The 23,796-nt window shown below is 36.7% G+C and overlaps 1 protein-coding gene across 1 annotated transcript in view; it reads right to left on the bottom strand.

Annotated features, from left to right (window-relative positions):
- Window positions 1–14,994, bottom strand: part of FYB1 (FYN binding protein 1) — a 135,451-nt gene extending 120,457 nt beyond the window's left edge. Inside the window, exon 1 of the mRNA XM_044664227.1 lies at window positions 13,827–14,994. Coding sequence (XP_044520162.1) covers window positions 13,827–14,970 — 1,144 coding nt within the window. The 5' untranslated portion in view covers window positions 14,971–14,994. The remainder of the gene's footprint in view (window positions 1–13,826) is intronic.
- Between the last annotated feature and the right edge of the window lie 8,802 nt (window positions 14,995–23,796).

Here is a 23,796-nt window from a genome sequence, read left to right as displayed (position 1 = left end):
AAAGAAGGAAATGGCAAACATTTGCCAGTATCTCCAGTATCTAATAGTACTCCAGTATCTCTGTCAAGAAAAACCCAAAAGAGTCATGAAGAATCAGACACGAATGAAATGACTGAACAACAAGGATGAAAGGTTTTGTTATCAGAGTAGACAGAGTTGTAGAGTAAAAAGTAGATGTTAGGTATATCTTCCATAAAATTGTCAAATCTTTGTTTTGAGCAGTCTCTATTTCTTTGGTCCTTTCCTTTTTTTTTTTTTTAAAGTCCTTAATTAATCACTAAGAACTTAATTGACAACAGTTTAAGTTCTTTGCCTTAATGCAAGTAGAAGCCCACTGAGGAGTGCCTGAATTTTTTAAATTAAATTTAATTTAAAAAAAAATTTTAAACTCTTACCTTCCATCTTGGAGTCAATACAGTGTATTGGCTCCAAGGCAGAAGAGTGGTAAGGGTAGGCAACGGAGGTCAAGTGACCTGCCCAGGGTCACACAGCTGGGAAGTGTCTGAGGTCAGATTTGAATCTAGGATCTCCCATCTCTAGGCCTGGCTCTCAATCCACTGAGCTACCCAGCTGCCCCCAAGTGCCTGAATTTTGAGAGAACTCATAAAGCTTTTTTTGGAGGGTCAGGGGAAGGTGGTTAATAAGCCTCTTAAATTATAGGGTCAGGAGTTTGATGTCTGAGAAGAGGGTGGGGAGATGGGAAGTGGCAAAAAAGAGGGCAGTACTTCTTCCCTTATCCTTTGTGTGAAACTTCTGTTCAATATGCCAGAACATCAGACACCTGAAGTGCCCAGAAGAATACCCAACTGTTCTGTCAAAGGCATAAACCTGATACATACATATATGCACACTCATGAAATATATATGTGTGTGTGTGTATATATGTGGAATACAATATAATAAAATAGGCTCATATAACATGAGCCTACAGCTACTCAAAAGACCAATACTATTTGAAGTTATGTTAATAGAAATACAGCATCCACATCATATAAGGCATTTGTCCCCTTTGTACCTTCCCTGGTCAGACCATAAGTACTTTGATGTATTTTCTCCAATGGGGGAAGAGAGAGGTTAGTTTAAGTTTTTTAAACATACATATACAAACATATACACATAATATGTGGAATATATCTATATGGAAAATATCAATATACACATTCATATATATTCTAAATATATTCCCTGTCTTGCTATCTAAGGAATAAAGAAATGAAGGCCAGATCTGTTTGAAAATAGTATTATCCCCTTGAATTAAGGTCAAGCAAATCAACTTAACACTCTAAACTTCAGTTATTTTACCTGTAAAGGGAGGGAATTGGATTACATAAGGTCCAGAGTTCTTTTCCAACTCAAAAGCTGTATGATTCATTTTCTGGTTTTTCTCCTTACTAAGCTTATCTTGGGCAAGTTACTTAATCTTTTTAGAACTCAATTTCTTCATCTCTAAAATGAAGGGATTGAATCAGATAATCTAATCCTCTTTGCATCTATCTCTACATCTAGTATTCTCTGGGAAAGGTACCATGACAGGGAAACAGAAGTGAAGCTGTTTTGGGAGAGAAAACAGCATGATTCATACTGCCTGAGGATTGCTGACTGTAATGATGACAGTTAGCAATATCTTTGTGCAAAAGAGGAAAGGCTTAAGAGTTAAAATCTAACAGCAAGAACAGTTCAGGGGAGCTAAAAAGTACATGAATGTGGTGGGGTGGGGGAAGATAGAAGTTAGTTTAAGTTGTCTGTGAATGGGGCCACCTTTGGGGAAACTGCCGACTATGAGCGTAGGTGACTACAGAAAAAAACAATTTTGATCTGTAACAGAGGAGTAGATCTGACAGAAATAAGGGAAAAAAAGTCTTGCTTCCTTAGGGATTAAAGGGTAAAGAAGTATCTTTAATTTTAAATACTACCAGGAAACAGAATAAATCCAGGGTTAGAACTATAGATATGTGCCAGTCAAGGAACAAAACCTTAACCAAGTAGAAGTGATCCAAATTAACTTGAAATACAAGAGACTATGTGGCTAAATAAAGGGACAGGGATCAGATCTCTTTATCCATCTCTTCAAACTCTTGCCCCACGCCACCCCCAACAATTACCCCAAAATTGAGTAACAGCTCTAGATTTTATAATCCTAACAAAAATGCTTTTCACTAGGATAAAATAGTTGACATTCCAAAAAAAAAGTTTATTTTGCATGTGCTATCTTGAAGAAGATGCTCTGAATTAGAAGTTTTTAACCCTGTTTGTGTCACAGACCTTTTTTTGGCAATCTGGTGAAGTCTATAAGTCCCTTCTCCAAATCATTTCCTTGAAAAAAGTTATACTTGAAGGGAATTCTAAATCTCATTTACAACTTAGTGAAAATAAAGATGTAATTTTTCATATCCACACTCATCTATCCATGGATCCCTTAGGATCTGTGGATCTAGGTTAAAAATCTTTGCTTTAGGGGAAGCTAGGTGGATAGTCAGGCCTGGAGAAGGGAGGTCCTGGGTTCAATTCTGAACTCAGGAACCCATTAGTTGTATGACCCTTGAAGTCACTTAACCCCAATTGCCTAGTCTTTACAGTTCTTTTGTGTTAGAACCAATACTTAGTATTGGTAAGGGTTTTTAAAAAATCCTTGCTCTGGAGGAGAGATAGTTCAGGAGATACAAACAGATAATGAGCTCAAAAGCACAAGGTTTAGAGCAAACCCTCTACTCTTTTTTTTCTACCCCTCAATACAAACACACACACACACACACACACACAGCCTCATGGTAGTAATTTACCCAGAGATGAAAAACACTTACATGTATCCTATTTAGGAACTGTTCTAAGTCTATTTTGTTGCTTTAACCTGTGAATATAATATGGGGCAGATGGTTAGGTATTCCATTTTTAGTTCTTTCTAATCAGTAAATATTCTTCATAAATTTGCTGCCTTTGTTCATGTCATTAAACCTATTACAGGTAACAACCATGGACCATTGTAATGTGTAATTACATCTTCACTGATACATTTTTAAAGACTGGTCTTCTTGTCACCATTTCATCATATGATTATTTTTTCCATGTGGGAAAATGAGGTTTAATTCTTTTCAAAATGGAAGGCTTAGGCCAGAAGCCTAGCTCTAAAATGTTTAAAAATAATCCCCTAAAATAAATTAGTTTTTTTTAAAAAATGAAATAAAATAGTCCCTAGTTTTCACATCCAATCTGAGATATTTTCCTTTTTAGTTTTACTGAGTGGATGAGATAAACTTATCAATATCCTGACCATTAGACCTTAGCAACACATAAACTCAACATTTGATCCATTTGGTAGAGTCTGTCAATTATCTGAATCTTTTCCCTAAATGATGTCAAAAAAGCAGCTCTAAAACTAGCATGGGGCAAGCAGGCCCTTGACCCTGTGTGCCAATATATATGGGGAATGGGTGTATGTTGTTCTTTTTTTGAGGTGGAAGGGTTCTGACACTAGAGGAAGAAAGCACAACTAACACTTAGAACATTTTTAGTGGGCAAAGAAGGTTTCATGACAAGTTTGTGAGTTCAGTATCCTGGAAATTACAGATGATGGAAATAGGACTCAGAGAGTTTAAGTGCCTCTGGATGTTGGCATCCTGGATATGGGGAGGGGGAAGGAATAAGAATCTCCCCTTCCCTACCCAAAATGTTTGAAGCTGAATAGACTGTCAGAAAACTATTTCTCCTGAAAACCAGGATGTGCCACGCAGGACAATCTGCAATGACGGTAGCCTCATCATCTCAGACATAACACAAAGTGGGGAATGGTATGTAATGAGATAAGTGTTAAGTTTATCATGTTGTCAAAGATATCTTGTCAAGCTTGAGTCCAGGGCAGAAATCAAGGGGATAGAATATAATAAAGAAAAAAGTTTTATTGAGTTAGTTAAAAAATTCAATGATCTAAATTATGATATGGAGAGATCTGACTTTATAATAGTTCATATGAAAAAAAAGTCTGGTGGTTTTAGTTGACCACAAGTTTAATATAAGCCTATAGCTACTAAAAAGACTAATGCTATTTGAGGCTGTATTAATAGAAATACAGCATCCACATCACATAAGTCAATTGTCCCTTTTTTACCTTCCCTGGTCAGATCACATCTGGTTTGATGTAGTTCATCCAATTTAAAGGATCATATTTTCAGTGAGACACTGACACTATACTATATCTAGAAGGTTTCTCATCCTTTCTCCATTCTGGTTTACTTTTGTTATTTGAGAAAATACTTAAGGGCTATTTTACTTGGGCAACTAATGATTAAGGGGGGAGGGAAACATATCTTTTCAAATAACTGAAGGGTAGTCATATTTAAAAAGGAGTCAGCTGGTTCTATGTTATGTAAGGAGTCAGAAGTAGGACTGATAGCTTGTGAGACAGATTTTGGTCCTCTATAAGGGAAAAAATAGTAATTAGTACTATTCAGTACTAGAACAAGATCATTTTATTTGGACTGATTTGAATTCTGGAAGTGTTCAAATAGATGCTGGATGGTCCCTTATCAGGGACATTGAAGAAAACAATGCTTCAGCGAATGGAAGGTTTGATAGATTAACCTCTAATTAGGCCACTACATACTGATTTTATACATATTTTAATTTTAGTAATTATCAAGCTAACTAAAATTCAATCTAGAGATCCTACTACTGCTTATCTACCCCAAGTTCAAAGAGGAAGAGAGAAGAAAGATTATCTATCCACCCTAATAACATTCATAGCAGCACTATTTTTGTGATAGCAAAAAACTGCAAACCAAGTAGATGTTCCTTGATTGAACAGATGAACAAATGATGGTACATGAATGGAATGGATTATTACTATGCCATAAGAAATGATGAATATGAAGAATACAAAGAAGCATGGGAAGGCTAATTTGAACTGATGAAGAACAAAACAAGCAGACCAAGAAAACAACATACACAATGGTTTCAAGAATGGAAACAGAAAGAACCAAAAGTATGAAATGAAACATCATGATTATAATGACACAGAAGAGATGAGAAAATTCATCCCTGTCACTTCTTTGAGGGTGGTAGAATATGGGCATGGAATGCAACACATCCTGCCAGACTCTGAACTGCCTTCCCCTACCCCAACTCTCATTCCCACTCTTTTTAAAAAAAATTCTATTATAAGAATGGCTCTCTGGATAAAGGAAGGATATATTCAGAAGAGAACATAACTAAAGAAAAGATTCTTTAGGAAATTCTTTGGGAAAATACTTTATTTCATACTTCTGAAAAAAAAAAAAACAAACTGTCATTCTTGGTATTTCTAGTTTGGCTAGCTTTTAGGTATATATAAGAAAATTGTATTAGACCAGGCCTGAATGATTGAATCAGGGTCACACTCAAAAAATAGTTAGAATGGTCATAATTTCTAGGCTAAGGAATTAAGATTTAGTTTGGTAAGCAATCAGGAGCCACTGAAGGTTTGAGAAGTGGATATGATTAGTATTATTTTAATGACTTACTAAATCTCTATATAAAGTATATGGTCCTAGCCCAATAAAAACTTATGATTTAAATAAAATACAATAATGGGGCTGATAAAGGTAATTTATATTGCTTTATTGCTGTGAATGTTTTGGTGGGTAGAAAATCTTTCTTTCTATTTGAAGATGGAGTGGATTAGTAGTCTTAGGATCTCTAGCTTGAATTTTAGTTAGCTTGATAACTACTAATTAAACTTTTATTTTAATTTTATTTATTTAACTAATTAATTTAGAATATTTTTCCATGGTTACATGATTCATACTTTTCCCTCCCCTTCTTTCCCCCTCCCATAGGCAACAAGCAATTTAACTGGGTTTTACATATATCATTGATCAAGACCTATTTCCATATACTAATTAAACTTTTAAGAGGGACATAATTCATGTAAAGGCAAAAGAGAATCTGTTTGTTTTGTGTATATTTGATTAACTTCAATACATATTGCATTTAGTGGTTATATTAATTTTGTGGGGAGAGAGGAAAGGGGAAATTTTAATTTAATGAACAATTTCTTAAATGCCCAATAAGAGCTAATATTTAGAACATTTTTTGGTTGGCAAATAGAGCCTGATGACAATCTTGTGAGTTTAATACTACAATTATAATGATTCCTACTAAAGAGATGAAGAAAAGTTTAAATGCCTTGTCCTTGGTCACATAGCTAATAAAAAGTAGAGGCAAAGTAGAATCCAGGATTTTTCTGGCTCCACATTCAGTGACCTAGATAGGTTGCTTCATAATGTTCAAGGTACTGTGCTAGGAACTGAGAATAAAAAAATAGAAACTAAGTAGTGCTTCCTTTCAAAGAACTTAATAGGGATGCACTAAAGATTATTGAATAAGAAAGTGATAGTCATATATGTTTCTTAAGGATATCAATTTGAAATTTAAAACAATTTTGCACAAAAAAAATTAGTTAAAACTAGATGGGAAATTGTTAATCTGGAAAAATTTTTTTCAACAAATTGTTTTAGTAAGAGATATCTTTCCATAGGATATATATCATCTATCTATTTTTCTATCTCTATATAAATGCATATATATATATATATTCATATGAAGAAATAATCCAAATTTTTAAGAATACAAGACATTCCCCAATGTATGAATGGTCAAAGGAGATGAGCAGGTGGTTTTCAAAAAGAAAAAAATCTAAGCAATCAAAAGCCATATGAAAATAATTATCTAAAAGCTACTAATTAGAGAAAAGTAAATTAGATTCTACCCTCCCAGACTGGCAAGGATGACTTCCCTCCTCTCTACAAGAAAAAAGGTGGGGAGATAAATTGGAGAAGTTGTAGAAAAACAGGTATGGTTAGAGCATGGTTGGAAGAACTGTGAATTGATCCAGGCATTCTAGAAAGCAATTAGGAACCATTCTTCAAAAGTCACTAAACTCTGTATGCCCTTTGATCAAGTAGTAGTTCCATTGGTTGGCTTATAGCCCAAGGGGATAAATGAGGAGAAGGACCAATATGCAAAAAAAAAAAAAAAAAAAAAAGTATTGAAAATTCTGGGTTAAGATAGTGGCAGAGTAAAAAGCAGCTACTTAACCTCTCCTAACCCACATAGATAGGACTCTTCAAGAGGACATAAAAACAAATCCAGATGAATGAAGGGACCCCACAACAGGGTGCAGCGTTGAAGGTACATGGGATCGGGGCATTTCCATGCTATAAGGGGGTGAAACAGCTCTCACTAAAATATGAGCTGAGCAACCCCCTCCCCCCCCCCACCTACAGGGCCAAAGCCAGCACACAAGAGTTAGAGCAAGTTTGGGGCATCCATTAAGTCCTTGGCAGCTACCTGGGATCACCAGGGCCTGCTCCTGAGAGCAGCAAGACTTAAGACCCCAAGAAGCTAAAGAACACACAGACTTTCAACACAGACCTTGAGTGCAGGTGTGGACTCGGGCATGGACGCATGTTTGAACGTGGATCCTGAGCACAGGTGTGGACCTTGGGTGGAGACCCAGTGCAAAGGGTTGTATGACTGTGGAAGCAGCGCCCTGAGACTGTTAAAGGAGCTTCAGGAAGAGGAACAAGCACGGGGACCACCAGGAGGCTTGACCCTGAGAACAACTAGACCTGAGACCTCAGGAGCCTAAAGAGTGCAGACAGACCCTAGGCATGAGGATAAAGCTGAGAGGGTGCTGGGCTAACAATGGCAAGCCAGTTACAAGAACCCCAAAAGAGAAAGATCAACAAGAAGAAATCTTTAACACTCAACAACTTTTACACAGAAAAAATCCAGACAACAGAGTAAACAGCAGAGGAGAACAAACAAGTAATCATATCCAAACCTTCCCAAAAAATGAAAATTGGTCTCAAGCTCTTAAAGAGTTCAAATCTGAGATCAAGAGAAATATGGAAAAGATTTGGTGAGAGAAGTGGGAAATAGCTCAAATGGAAATTAATAGGTTAAAAGATAGAAACTCCCAATTGGAAATCAAAATTAAACAGCTGGAAAACAGGATAGACGAAACCAAAAAGGAAAATCATAAGATTATAACAGAAAACCAGTCTCTAAAGATCAGAATTGAGCAAGTAGAAGCCAATGATCTCTCAAAGCAGCAAGAACAAATAAAGCAAAGTCAAAAGACTGACAAAAAAAAGTATTTATTGAAGTTTTCTTTATAGTGAAAAAAAACTGGAAATTGAAAAGATGATGTCTTGCAGTTGAGAAGTGGCTCAATGAATTATGGTATATGAACATAATGGAATACTAATGTGGTATGAGAAATGACAAAAAGAATGTTTCCAGAGAAACTTGGTAAGACTTATAGGGATTATTAGAGAATGAAATGAGCAAAACCAGAATACTAATTCAACAACATCATAAAGATGAACAACCAAGAAACACTTAAGACCTGGGACCAATGCTATGGTCAACTATGATTCCAGAGGACCAAGGATGAGTCACAGTGCTCATCTCTTGGCATATCAATTCAAGATTCAGAAAGAGACATTTGTTTTTGGGCATGACCAATGCAGAAATTTGTATAATAAATAATGCACATTTGTATAAAGGTTTTTATTTTTTCTTTTTCAATTGAGGGTTGGAAAGAAGGAAATGAACTCTTGTCAATTGAAAAAAAACTAAATGAGAAATTAAATTAAAAATATAAATAAAGGACTATCATTTTGATAGCTGTATAGAAGTTGGCCTGGAAAGGGAAGAAACTGGAAACTAATTGACCAATTAAGGCACTGCAACAACGGTCTAAGTGATAGGTGATGAAATCCTGAACCAGAGTAGTGGCTATGTGAGGAGAGAAAAGGGAGTAGATAAGATAAAAGTTAGAAAAAGAGAATCGATATGATTTGGCCACTGATTAAACATAGGGAAACAAAGGAGAAAGAAGAATTGACGACTATGGTTATGAACCTGAATAGCTATCCCTTCTCAGCCTTTTGTCCAAGATGAAAGGAACCTAGGTAACCAGAAGGATGGTGGGTACTTTCATTGAAATAAGGAAATTTGGAGCACGCTTTTGTACAGCTATATCTACATAAATATACATATCAATATCTATAGACTCATGTGTTGGGATATATGACCATAAGGAAAAATAGATGGGGGGGAGGTAAAAAGAGACATTTTAAAACATGATCAAAGTGGGAATTTGTTTTACATGGGTATGCATATTTGTTGTCAGGACTTTATTTTTCTTTTCTCAGTTAAGGAGGGTTGGGAAGAGTGAAATAAGCAATTGTTCAATTTTGGATATAATGAATTCGAGTTGCCTATAGGACAGCTGATTGAAAGTTTCCAGCAGGTACTTGGTAATATGGGACTAAGAAAATAGTTAAAGAAAAGGGACAGTAACATTGAAGGGTTAAAGAAATAAGGGATGAGAGAAAATTGAGCTTTGATTAGCTCAATAATTACTGGAATTAAGCTGTTTATACAAGAAAATTAGTCTACCAGGTGTTTCATATCTGAATTTCATCATCAAAAAATCCAGTTTTGCTCTGTTCAGCTCCCAAATTACTGAACCTCGGTGTGGACAAACATTTTCAGATGTAGTTTTGTTTATCACTTAAACTAAGTCTACTTTCTAACTTTGCTTTGATTTAATCACATGCCTTTGTGTTCAGTGATGCAGGAAATTATGTCCAGCTGGATAGACTGATGACTGAGTAAATAAATGCATGTTAACTCCAACCGGGCAAGAATAAGAAGTTCTCCTCCTGGGGAGAATTTCTGAGTCTGAAAAAAGCACTTTGGAGGGATCGCTTTCCAAGTTTCCAAGGTCAGAGACAAAAGATGCTTAACAGTAGAGAAGGCTTGGGGTGGGGGAAGGGGGTAACATGAGTATAGTTTTCCAGTATTTACAAGGCTTTTGAGCATTAGAGCAATCAGATTTGTACTCGTGGAACCCAGACGTAGAACTTGGAGTGGAGCCTCAATGAGGGTCCAGGAGTAAGCCAGAGCAGTAAATCCAAAGTTAGGTAAACTTTTTTTGTTTTGTTCAAGGTAACAGGTGTGCACTCAACTAATAGGTCTGGAAAAAGGTTAGGGAACAGATCTGTGACATCACTGGCACAAAGAACTTGTGAATGAGGAAACTCCTGTTGCAAATACAGGTTGGCATTTTCTCTGAAAATCTGTAGTCTTAGAGAGATGCCAATAGCATTGAAAGGATGAGGTATTTGTTAAAGGTCACGCAGCGAATAAGTATAAAAGATAGGATTTGAACTCAGATCTTCTTGGCTCTGAGGCTAATTCTTTATCCCTATCATTATGTCATTCTGTCTCTCCAGATCTGGAGAAAATGGTTTAAAAAGCACCAGTCTTCATATCATGGTAGCATGGCATCATTTCTATTCTTCCTGGTTCCTCAGTTAATTAAGCCAATACTCTTCCTTCCATTGTAAGTAGATAGAACTTAGAGCTATTAGGACTTCAGCTAGTCATTCCCTTTTGGCAAAAAGCATTGGCAGATATGAGGGGAAGAAAGGTAGGAAATTTCTGAGAATAAGGTTTGTTTATATTTTTTGTGAGAAACATTTTTCATCTTCTGACAATACTTTTTAAGCAAATAAGAATGATTTATGAGTTCTATATACACATAACTCAAATGTGTAAGCATAAACATATGCACACATACTTAGACATATGTGACCATCTGATGAAAAGAAATGAAGGCTGGGAGTCAAAGGGCATATGCTTAAGTCCTAGCTTCACTATTAAATAGCTGTGTTGTCTTGGGCAAGTCATTTTATATCTTCGTACTTTAGTTTAAAAGTCAGTGACCCCTCCCCTACTTACAGTGCAATGTAATTCTGAATATAACATGAAATGTGAAAGTACTTTGAAAAAAAGGTTGAAGAACTATATGAATGTAAAACATTATCACACTAGACACATGATTATATTTGCAACACATCATAAATATGTACAAATATATATGTATATATACATCTACATGTTATTGTGATAGGAGGTTTGTGCAATAAATAAATAGACACATATGTCTCAGTCTGAATCCATCATCTTTCATCTGGAGGTGGGTAACCTGATTTGTCATAAGTCCTCTGGAATTGGCTGATCAGAATCCCTGGGTCTTTCAAAGCCTTTGTGATATATGTTTGGACAAAGCCAACATATAGATTTGTTTTATGGGATTATATATACCTGATACAAGGGTTTTGTTTTCCTTTCAATTGCTTTTTATAGGGGTAGAGGGGAAAGGAGACTAGCTATAGTACTACCAAAATCAGGAGAAAAGGTTATCAAAAAGTAAAAAAAAATGCATATAAAAAATTATTAAAAAGGTCAGTAGGAAACACAGAAGCAGGACAATTTTGGAAATAAGATACTGAATTTTACACTTAAAAAGAAAAGCAGGCTATTTCTTTTTGTTGTTGTTCTACTTTGTATTTAGAAATGTTCATATAATTTGGTATTTAAGTTCAAAATTTAAAAATAAAATTAACCCCAGAAGCTCTCTAATTTTTTAAATAATTTTCATGGTGGGTTGGGAAGGTGATGGAGAAGCAGGCACCATTATGGAGCCTGAGGCATTACAGAGGAGAAGAGTCCTGGATGGAATGCTACAAAAAAGGCTTTGCCTAGCCTAGAACACAATTAGAGGGTGTTTGTTTGTTTTTTGAACAACTTGAATGAGAACTTTGGGGCTGCTGAAGGAGTGAGTGGCAGGGAAGAATGGGAAACAAAAGTTAGTCAGGCAACTGGAAGAATATCAGACAGATTTTGCAAGTATTCTCGTCTCCATGCCACTAACAACTCTCATGTGCTGGTTTGGACACCTTTTATGCTGCTGATACCAGGTCTGTACCACATAAGGGCAAAAAGGAAGTATTGTGAATTCCATTCAAAATGTGTTTCATCAATTGTTTTGTTAGAATAATTAATTGGGTCATAAAATAAAGATATGAGGATAAGGTAGAAAAGTGGTAAGAAACAAGAAAAAATTAAATGTTTCCCAGTGATCTGTCTTCAAGTCAGAATTACTTTCCTAGTACAGGCACTTTAGCTACAAGAATAAAAATGGAAATGAGAACAGTTAATTTTCCATTCAAGACAAAGGGAACTGTAATTTTCAAAAGGTCCCAAACAAATATTGAATGAGCTCTGCAACCATAAAGCAAAACACAAAGTTTGGCCACTCTACACAGATGATTGGGAAACATCATACTGAACAAGGTGGCATCTCTCCAGGAAACCAATATACACAAAAATTGTTCCAGAGGTCAGTAGTCTTGCCCATGAGATCATGAATGTGATAGGCTGCAAATCTCATGGTATTTGATTATTCCCACTGTTTATCAGCCCAGGCAGAATATAGTCCCTTGTAAAAGAGCATATGGTAAGGTGATCAGAGCCAATCAGGCAAAATAAAGGGGAGGGAGGCAAAATTAATGTCCATGAGATATCCCAAACTCTTCTACGGTATTATTACTGGTGACAAAAAGGAGGCAGAATGTCAGAACAGAAGGTGTACTGGGCTTGGAGTCAGGAGATGGGTTTGAACTGCACCTTGGGCATTTGCCAGTTGTGTAACCATGGACAGGTCATCTTCCTCCCTTAGAGGCTCCATTTGCCCATATGTAAAAGAAGAATAGTAAAGTGTCTGGGTGTTACAAATTTACAAATACTGTGAGTAAAACAATTTTAAAAACTTAAATCAACATGCAAATTTCTGACTTGTTAATATTACTACTTTTGGTCTGGGTGGACAATTTCATTGTTGTGAAGAATTCCCAGAGTAGAAATTTTTTTTTTAAATCTCCATTGTAGACAGGTATATTTTTTGATAAACTACAGGTTTTGAGAACTGCCTGCAGCACCAAAAAATTAAATGATTTGATCAAATATTAAAGGGTAGGACCTGAACACTTCTTCCTGACTCCAATATTGGTTCTTTACCTACCGTACCTATCTGTCTCTTCTCATTATTATTAATACTAAATAGACTGTGGGTAAATAAAGGTTAGGGTTTGTAGTATAACAGCATTGTAATTTTGAATTCTCCTATTAACATCCTTTTCTTTTTTGCAAAGAATAACTATGTCCCATGAATTCCTCCAAAATGATCATAGAACTATGGATTTTTCTCTTAACTATAGAAGCAGGGCAATTTAAACTCAACTGAAATGTAAGTGGACATATGTCAAATATATATGCATAATACACATATCTTTAAAATCACTGGGGATTATGTGGTAGCAAAATTAAAGTAACCAAAATGAGAACAAAGCAAACTTGGGCATGCTCATTCTTTTGACTGAATGTTTTTTTGTTAAATCACCATTCCAGAAACCTTTAATACCTAACAACATAAACCAGTCAGCTCACGTAGCAGAAAGTGATGTCATATAGGTAGCAGATGAGGCTACCCTCATCTCATGAACGGGGCCAAATAAATACTTATTAATTAGGAAACCATTTTTTTTGGTCAGAAGAAATCAAATACATATCTCTGAGGTAACTCCTGGGAAGTAATGAGTAATGAGACCATATTCTCATTTAACAGAAGTGAAAATATTTAACCAAAAAATAAAGTTGCTATTCATCAGTGAAGTCACTCAATCCAACAAATGTGAGCTCTTCCATAATTAGCTAAGCAGAGTACTTTTCAGTGATAGAATTAACTCCAAATCTAATTGTTCTGCCTCCCTAGTTCCCCAAACTCCAAGGAAAACAAAACCAGACAATTTACCACCATGTACAAATGAGTTATCATTCATAAAGGGTTGTTGGAGTTGTCAGAATTCTTTATGGAATATAAAACCTCTTCCACCATGGCAAGAGACAAGCTAAGCCAAAAATGAGAAAACACTCACTGTTTGCAGGGCTGGCCTTTCGGAATCTTGCCAGGTCAACGGTAGGTGGTCTGTTGGGTTTCTGTGGGGCTGGACCCAGGGTAAACAGGGCCGGCAAAGGCTTCTGCTTAGGTGCAGTTGAATTCTTTTCTCCTTTTTCCTTTTCTTGACTTTGGTTCCAAGGTCCTCCCACCACCAGCTTGGAAGGTGGCTTCGAGAACTTGGGTGGAGGGGCACCTGAGCCTGAGTCTTCCTGATTCATTTTACTCATAAATACATTCTTAGCTGCATCTATCTTCCTTTCTTCTTTTTTCTCTTCGGTATTTTTGGGGAGGTTTGGGCTTGAGCCTGGGGTACCTCTGCTGGCAGCAGGCTTTAGAGTCACCCCGGGAAAAGGCATGTTTGGGGTGTCTGTCGTATGGTCTTTGTTTTCTGTATCTTCCCTGCCTGGCTTGGGAGCACTAATTTTGGGCTTTGAGGGAGGGGCAAATGCAGGTCCTTTCTGCGGAAATGTGCTTTTGTTGGGGTTCTGGTCTTCATGGGAGGTGTCTGTATTGGCAGAAGGTTTCTGCCCAATTGCTGGTTTGGAGAAAGGGGGCTTGGAATCATGGTCTTGTGAAGAAGTGATGAACTTTCCTTTAGCCGCAGCCAACTTTGGAAATACTGGTTTAGGTTCATTTTCTTGTGCTGGGGCATTGAAAACTGACTTTGCACTAGGAGTTTTCAAGTCATTCTCTTGGTTGACAGAATGAAGCAATGGTTTGTTCCCAGAGGGCCTCGGAAACATGGGCTTGGCATCTTCTTTTGGCTGGTCGAATGGTTTAGGACCTACAGGTTTCAGAAATCCCACTTTTCCTTCAGGCTCCCTACTGGCTGAGTTTGCCGGAGTCCCAAATCTCTGCCCTACTCCAGTAGGTTTCAGATATGGGGGTTTTGGATCCTTGTCAGTTTTCTCCTCATATGAAGGCTTTACTCCCAAAGGAGGCCTTGGAGTCCCAAACTTTGATGAGTTGTTGGGCCCTGGAGGTGGACTGGCATTTCCTTGGTTGGTAAATACACTCTTCCTTGCCTGTATTCCTGAAGGGGATGAATGCCCTACTTTGAAGGGTCGATTGCCAACGGAGACCTCCTCTGTCAGGTTGCCCCCAGTATTAAACTTCGCCATGAGAGATTTCACATCTGCTTTTCCATCCTACAAGCATAGGGAACAAAAACTAGCTGAAAGCGAGAAGTCTCATTTCTACTATGCTTTACAGTACTCTAAAGGGTTTCCTGGTTTGAGGCTTGTAATGCTGATGATTGGCCAAGAAGGTGTTGTAACATTTATCTTCCTGTATGGCAAAAGAAGTTATGAGAAGGATGTTTTTTTTTTTTTTTTTGGAGGGGGAGGGGGAAACCTTGTATGTGACTTTTTAGTAGCCTTAAACTAAATCTTTCACTTAAATTAAATCTTTCCTTTGTCCTTCCCCTCCTTACTTAAAAAAAAACAAAAAACCCTACTTCATTGTTATTACTAGATCATTTTTATTTTTATTCAGCTTTTTGCTTTAATGTGACAACTTTACAAGCTGATTCTTCCATATTTTGCAAGTGAAAACAGTTTTGAAAAATATCTGTCTTGACAGATCAAAAAATATATATTTTATACAACTGTCTCATTAACCCTTTCCAGTTGATAAGAATTTCTTGTTTCTGAAATGTCTTTTTTTATTCCTATTCACTTTTGTGGTTAGTCTGTTTGATAGCTCACAGATTTCAAAGGCTGCTGAAGGAGGAGTTAAAACCTACCTTTTTATAAAAGTTTAACAGAAGTTACACTTTTGTGTGTATCAACAGGGAATTTGATATCTCTGGCTCATAATTTTCATAATTTATGTGGACAAAAATGAAAGGAGAGTCTGACAAAGGGGTAATTTCCTAAGAGGTTTTATGAGCAGGTTTTTTAATGTTTTCTGTTAATGAGAGGGTATCAGTGCCTTTCTCCTCCTCATCTTCTCCTTCTCTCTCCCCTCTCTCCATGATTACTACTCCTTGAATGTCATTCTTCTGGAAGTTGCCCCACTCTGTCCAGCTTTAGAATTATGGTAAAATTGGGTAAAGGTTGAAGGTAGCATTGGTTGTCACACAGCTCTGTGAAATATCTCAGATAGGTTTTTAAAAAAAAATACCTTTACCCTCTCTTAGAAATGATACTGGGGGCAGCTGGGTGGCTCAATGGATTGAGAGCCAGGCTTAGAGACGGGAGGTTCTAGATTCAAATCCGGCCTCAGACACTTCCCAGCTGTGTGATCCTGGACAAGTCACTTAACCCCCATTGCCTAACCCTTACTAAGTATTCTTCTGCTTTGGAACCAATACAATTGATTCTAAGATGGAAGATAAGGGTTTAAAATATATATGTAAATATTTTAAATGATATATAATTTTATTTACATATTAATATTATTATATATTATGTTCTTGTATATTATATTATTATATTGTATATTGTATATTATATCATCATATAATATAATAATTAAATCAAAATCAATTAATCTTTAATTATTAATTAATGATTAATAATACTTGATAATATTCTATTGCTAGTTGTTAATAATTAATTAATAATAAATTGATTGATAGATTTTCTATTAAATTAAATTTAAAACAATATCATATATTTATATATAATTATTTTTTTTAAACCCTTACCTTCCATCTTGGAATCAATACTGTGTATTGGTTCCAAGGCAGAAGAGTGGTAAGAGGCAAGGGGGGTTAAGTGACTTGCCCAGGATCACACAGTTAGGGAGTGTCTGAGACCAGATTTGAACCTAGGACCTCCCGTCTCTAGGCCTGGCTCTCAATCCATTGAGCCACCCAGCTGCCCCCTTGATTTTTTAATAATATATTTAAAAACAAATAAAAATAATAATAAATTATTCTAAGTATTAGTTCCAATGCAAAGAGTGGTGAGAGCTAGGCAATAGGCAATTGTCTAGAAATTTTCTAAGGTCAGATTTGAACCCAGGACCTCCTGTCTCTAGGCCTGATACACTATCCACTGTACCACCTAGCTGCCCCTGAGATAGGGCTTTTAACTGATTTTATTCCTCCAATCAAAAGCATTTGATTAAGATTTTCTTTTTTTTTTAAACCCTTATCTTCTGTCTTGGAACCAATACAAAATCAATACAAAACCAAACCAAGGCAAAAGAGGGGTAAGGGCTAGGCAGTAGGGTTTAAGTGACTTGCCCAGAGTCACATAGCCAGGAATCGCTATGTGAGACTTTCTAATACTAATGTAAAAAATGGGAAGAGTTGTGAGAGTCTCAGACTTTTTATACCATTGAAAAGTTTTAGAATATTTTTTTATGCTCATGATTTTGTGCTAGGTAATATCTAGCAGAATAGAAGATCTAAGAAAGCAGGATTTATTTTCACATTTGTCTTTGTATCCCCAGTGGCTATGACATAGGAGATGTTCAGTAAATGCTTGTTGAATTAAATTAAACATTTTTAAAGTTTCTGTTCACAACTTAGAGGCTTGGGAGGAAGGAAAGAAAGGGAAATGGCATGAGGAAGATTAGGCAAGGGCAGAAAGGGAGAGAGTTAGCTTTGGTTGGTAGGGATGTATGCAATTGCCCTAATTTTTTTGTAGCTTTGCTTCTGCATCCCCTTCCCCCCATTTCTGGGCAGATTCAAACACTGAACCTTCTTTCTCTCCATTTTCCTCTTCCTCTTCTACTTTCCCACTATTCACCCATCTCTCTTAAACAAATATTCCTATGGTAGCTCTCAAAGAGATCAGGTTGAATATTAAGAACTCTCCTTAGTTCTAATAAATAATAACAACCAGCATTCATGTAGTAACTTTGGGTTGGCAGAATGCTTTCCAAATATCATATCATTTTATCCTCATAATGACTCTGGGAGGGAAATAATACCAATCCAATTTTAGAGATGAGAAAATTGAGTTAGAGATTGCACTTGTCCAGTTTCACATAATTAGCAATTATCCTGATCACTTCCATTCCATCCTTTCCTTATACTAAAATGGAAAGGGGTGAGGAGTGAGAAATCAAAATCACTAAACTCTCTCAGACCTATTATAAAATAATGAAAAGTTCCATTTTTTTCTCCAAAGTCTTATCTTCTGTTTTAGAATCAATACTAAGTAGCAACTCCAAGGCAGAGGAGTGGTAAGGGCTAGGTAATTAGGATTAAATGATTTTCCTAGGGGGTCACAGAGGTAAGAAATGTTTGGACATTTCAAGACCAGAATTGACTTCCCATTTCCAGGCCTGCCACTCCATCCACTAAGCCAGCTAGCTGCCCTAGTGGTGAAGATTTTCAATAAAATGATAAGTTGCCAGGAGGGGTTAAAAAAAAAAAAAGATAGGAAAAACTATGCTGCTCTGAAAGTCATCAATAAATATATGGATTAATTTGTTGGTTGTCAGATTCATGAACTTAAAAGGTACCTTAGAGATTGTTTATAATAGAGTTCATTTCTTATTTTATGGTAGAAGAACTGGCTATTCACAAAGGTAAGAAAGTAAAACTGATAGTCTGGAGTGTTTAGGACTTTTTCACCCAGGAGTTAGCCAACTAGACCAATGGAATCAGAGGTCTAGACTCTATTCCTATTCAAATTCCTACATCCTTATTTTTGAAAATATAAGTAATTAAAAGTTTTTTTTAACAAGTTTGAGAGGACACAAAAATACTTTAGGTATTTAATAAGTACGTGTAATAATAAGTATGAAGCTAGGTAGCTCAGTGTATAGAAAGTCATGCCTGGAGATGGGCAGTCCCAGGTTCAAATCTGCCTTTGGAAATTTCCTAGCTATGTGACCCTGGGCAAGTCACTTAACCTCAATTGCTTAGCCCTTATCACTCTTCTGCCTTGTAACCAATACGTAATATGTATACCAAGACAGAAGGAAAGGGCAAAAAAAAAGATCAAACAAGACTTGAATGAAGAGTTCTGAGAAGACATCATGAGCCTACCCTTTCACAGAGGTAGGAGGTCTACAAGTATTACACATGGCACATTATTTTGGAATTTTTCAACTTATTAGTCAGTTGTGCTGACTTTTTTTTTCTTCTCCGAAAAATAGTTTTTGTCACATGGGATAACTCTTTGGGAGGGGGAGAGAAAAGAATATATGGGATACTATGGTGATGTAAAATGTAAGAAACTGAAAATATCAATAAAAAAAAAATTTAAGGCACAAAGCTTTGTAGGCAACTCCAATACTTGAAATCAGGTCCTTCAGCACTCTTCTCATTTCCCTTCCGTATTATGTTTGGTTTTGGTTTCTTGTCTCAATTGAATCACTTTATATTATGGAATATTTTTTAAAAGCTTCACGATCAATGTATGAGGTAGCCTCAAAGTGAGGAAGATCTGAGTTCAAGCTTTGCCTTAGACATCTACTAATTGGATAAATCCAGATGAGAGAAATAGCCTCTCATTGTTCTATAAGTTGTTGTATATGTTGAAGAGAAGACAGAGCTCTACAGAGGTAGAGAAAGTTCCTGTAGGAAAAAGGGGTCATATACCAATGAGAACACAGGTCTGATTGCTACCCTTAATACTTCTCAAGCATTGAAGAGATTCAGAAAGGTTAGGTAGGTCAAGGTACTACATTTCTATGGAGAACTCCTGGAAGGAGACACAGCTTAGAAGAGGGAGATTGAATATCTCAACCACACATCAATAAAAAGAAAATTTACAACTATTTATTACTATAATTCTGTTTTCCTCAGTTTTCCAAGTGCTATGTATAGAGAAAAATATTCTAGCCAGATGTCAACAATTGCAATAACAACTGGATTTCTGCCTAATGATACAATTACAGAAAGGCAAAATGAGAAGAGATCTTCAGTATTAGGATTTGTCCTCATTTCACTGTAAGACTAAATCAATATTCCACTTCCTAAGGCCCTATTTAGTTTTAATAGTCTTTGAAGATAATGCTTCCATTTATCTTTATGAGGAAATATTCTACCATCTAAAAGAACTTACTGCTAGTTTTTTTTAAATTCAGGTTTTCATGTTAAAATAAAAGTACTTTCATCCCAAATTATTTATAAGTTTCTCTCCTAGAATTGTCTAAAATGTCTAAATGTCTAAAATGATTCATCTTTTCTTTTCCCCCAGCACTGAAATACCCACAGTCATTGCTCACGGAAATGAGATTTTATGCTCTTTCTTAAGAAAATGAAAGTTAGTTCCTTGTTCCCTCATTCAAGCTCTTTACCCAAAGATTTTCTAAGATTCTTACCTTCCTTCCAACTTAGAATCAATACTGTGTCCCAAGGCAGAAGAGTGGTAAGAGCTAGGCAATGGGTGTAAAGTGACCTGCCCAGCAAAATTAGAAGTGTCAGAGGCCAGATTTTGAACCCAGGACTTCCTGTCTCTTGTAATGGCTCTCAATCCAATCTACCAAGCTGCCTCCTTTCCCCAAAGATTTTGATCTGTGTGAAGTAAAAAGCTAAGAATAATAGGGAACCCATTCTCTGGGTATAACCTTACCATGGCTGGAAGAGCCTCCAGGAAAGGATCGTCACCAGAAAAAAAAATTGATGTGTCCTCTGAAAGTCCAGTCAACAGCTCCAGAATATCTTTTTGATTTTAGCAATCCACATGAAGGAAATCCCTATTTAAAGAGAAGACTGAGGTAGCATTAAAGGATAGATCAGACCCCCATGTGCCCATATTTAATCTAAAATGACTTCTATCTGTAAGCAGACAGGGTTTCATTTTCATATGAAGAATAATAGTATGCACCATATTTTTTGAGTCAGAAATGGTGTTTTCATGTTTTCTTATGCCAAACATACTAACTTGGGCTTTCAGAATCCCTTGAGTAGTGAGCTACTCCTTATTCCTTACTAGATTGGGAGCAAAGCATTTACCAAGAAGCAAACAGTAGTGGATTAGTTGCATGAGGAGGAACTGCACTATAGAACTGACTAATAAAGGAATATAGGGGAAGGTTATTAGCCAGCACAAAAAAAAACTGGGTCAAGTGATGGCATTTTAGAACTATGTATCTTATAGAAATTTTCATTCTTTATCAATAATGCTCTAAAAAGAATGCAAAATGTTTCATGAGTCTGTTAATAAACCTAAAAACATGTATCTTAATAGCTTGATTTCATGTCACATGAAGTGCTAATTTGTGGTAAGCCATAAGCCTTCCTTTAAAAATGTTGTGAAAATTGACCAGTTACCTGGGTTTCTAATTTATCCCCTGCAGAAAGTGAGTATAAATTTGACAGTGGAAACAAACCTAGGGAATCATGGTAAAAACAGATTAAATTCTTATCCTTTTCTGAATAAAGCCTCAAGAAACAAAAAGAAAATGACTTCAATTGACCCAATGTAACAAGATCACACACAAGAGGGAAGTATCTAAAGTCTAAAAAACAGCGGTCACACAAAAGTAAGTTTCTTTTTTTGACACTGACCAGTATCAAACTGGGAGAGCTGTCATTGTCGTATATCCTTTTCCCCATGAAAAAGTAGCTAGAGAAAGTAGATCTGGATTTTTCTCACATGCCAAAAGAAACTAATTAAGGTGGTTAGCACTGAAAAAGTCATGAGACTCACAACAGGTCCTTGGGTACCAAGCACCATGGCAATGGGCCATAGGCAGCCTTGTGGGGTATGCCTGATAGAGGAAATGAAGATACACTGGTTGGCATGGTCACACCTGCATTTCCTCAACAATAAGGTACATAAGAGATGCTGCTAGTGTGTGTCTCTAGGTTTCTTTTCTTTTTTTTTCCCCACCCAAGTCATCAGCTGGTGATTGCACTTCCTCTCCTATCACTGTTTAGAAATTGTAGAGTTTCAGTCACTTTGTCCCACTAGCATAATAGAAACTTATTAAGGACGTGATCATCCCCTGAGATGTTGTAACAAAGGTTCAGCTCTACCAGACACCTGTGGGAAGATGGGAGCACCACTGAAGAGAGAAGAAGCAAGGAAAGAACTACCCAAGTATAATAAGACTTCAAGGCAGGAAGTCAGACTGAAAATCAGGGGTGAATCCAAAGACAATGAACTCCACATTTCTGAGAGTTAACAGGGTATTGGAAGGGGCTGTGAAACAGAAAGGAGAGAAAAAGTTACATTTTTATTTTCACTAACCTTTAACCAAAATTCAGTATGTCCTTCAATTATGAATGAGAGCAGCAACACAGGATTCTGAGAAGGCCTCCATAGTTTTCACCAGCCTGTCAAAGGAATGAAATAAAAATGATTTAGACACAAAAAGGATTTTAGAATCCCTAGTGTAAAGTCTTTTTGGATTTCAATATTTAACTTAGTGTAGGAACATAAATGGTTACTTTTTAAAAATTCCTTTAAGTATTAGCAACCGACACCAAAGAGTATTGAACCTGGCAAAAATATGGGTTCAGATGCTGCCTCTTACACTAACTGTGTGCCCTAGGCAAACTCACTCAATTTTGTGTGCCCTGGGCAACTCTCTAGGACTTAACCAATAAGAAATAGAGTACGGTCTGTCTACCTCATGAAAAGAGTTCTCATACCAGAAATTTCCCACCAAAAATTTCCCACCAAAAGTTTTTGAAAAATCACATCTCTTATCTGTCTCTTTAAGAGGCCTAGAATGGGCTGGTATAGACATTCAATTCAGTGAGCATTTGTTATGTTCCTACTATGTTGGAGAAGCTGGAAATACAAAAACAAAAATGAAACATTCCTTGTTCTCTTGAGGCTTATGTTCTATTGGAGGATACAGCTTGTACTCAGATAAATCTATATGATAGAGTTTTAGAGGTGGAAGAGAACACAAACTGGGAAAGTTAGTGGGGATCAGAAAAAGCTTTACAGAGGAAGGACCCAGAGGTTGCAAAGACAGAGGCAAGAAAAAAGAATATTCCAGGGGCATCCAGGTGGCTCTGTGATTGAGAACCTAGCCTAGATTAGGAAGGTACTTGGTTCAAAATCTGGCTTCGTATTCATTCTAGATGTGTGACTCAGGGAGTCTCTTAACCCCAATTACCTAGCCCTTATAGTTCTGCCTTGAAATCAATAGTATATCGATCCTAAGACAGAAGGTAAGTGCAATTTGAAAGACAGACAGATCAACAGACAGCGACAAGAGACAGACAGCGAGAGCAAGAGAGAGAGAGAGAGAGAGAGAGAGAGAGAGAGAGAGAGAGAGAGAGAGAGAGAGAGAGAGAGAGAAAGTGTTTCCTTGTTTGGGGGTAAGGATGGAGAAAGAGTCTCTGCAATGCTTTAAGGGCAGGAGGTGGTAAAATGTTTCCTATGGGGAACAGTGAAAGAATAACAAGGTCAGTTTGGCTAAAAGCTATAGAGTACATGAAACAGAGTGATAAGCTATAAGTTTGAAAAGACAGGCTAAAACTTTATATGCAAAATATAGAAGCTTGTATTTTATTCTAGAGGGACCACTGAAACTTCATTCCCCATCTATTGCAAGTTGAAAGTACAGAACCTCTTCATGGGCCAGATCTCATGACTGATGAGCACAGGCTCTCTGACCTGCTATGTTTCTGACCTGGGCCAGTTCATCCCTCCTTAGGCATTTAGTGGCTGCTTGCATTTGGGGGCTCACCATATTGATGCTGGCCACCTGATTTACATAGCCCAATACAGCTCAGACCTACCAAGTTCAAGAGATTCTCCAGTCTATATTTCTCTGGTAGATGGGACTAGAGGCATGTGCCACCATTCCTGAAGCCACTGAGGCTTTTGTAGGAGGAGAGTAACATGGTCAGATACTGGCTTTGGGAGTATCAGTTTGGTAGCTGCATGGATGATAGATTGCAGAGAGGAGATTGTGGAAGTAGGGATACCACGTGAAAAGAACAATGTTAATTAGAATATAGGGTCTGAAATATCAATGCTGGGTTTATACCCCAAAGAAATCATAAGGAAAAAGTCTTGTGCAAAAATATTTATAGCCATGCTCTTTGTGGTGGCAAAAAACTGGAAAATGAG

The sequence above is a fragment of the Gracilinanus agilis genome, chromosome 1 (assembly GCF_016433145.1).
Source record: "Gracilinanus agilis isolate LMUSP501 chromosome 1, AgileGrace, whole genome shotgun sequence".
Classification (NCBI taxonomy): domain Eukaryota; kingdom Metazoa; phylum Chordata; class Mammalia; order Didelphimorphia; family Didelphidae; genus Gracilinanus; species Gracilinanus agilis.
Note: the sequence above shows the minus strand (reverse complement) of the source record. Positions and strands in the feature narration are given on the sequence as shown.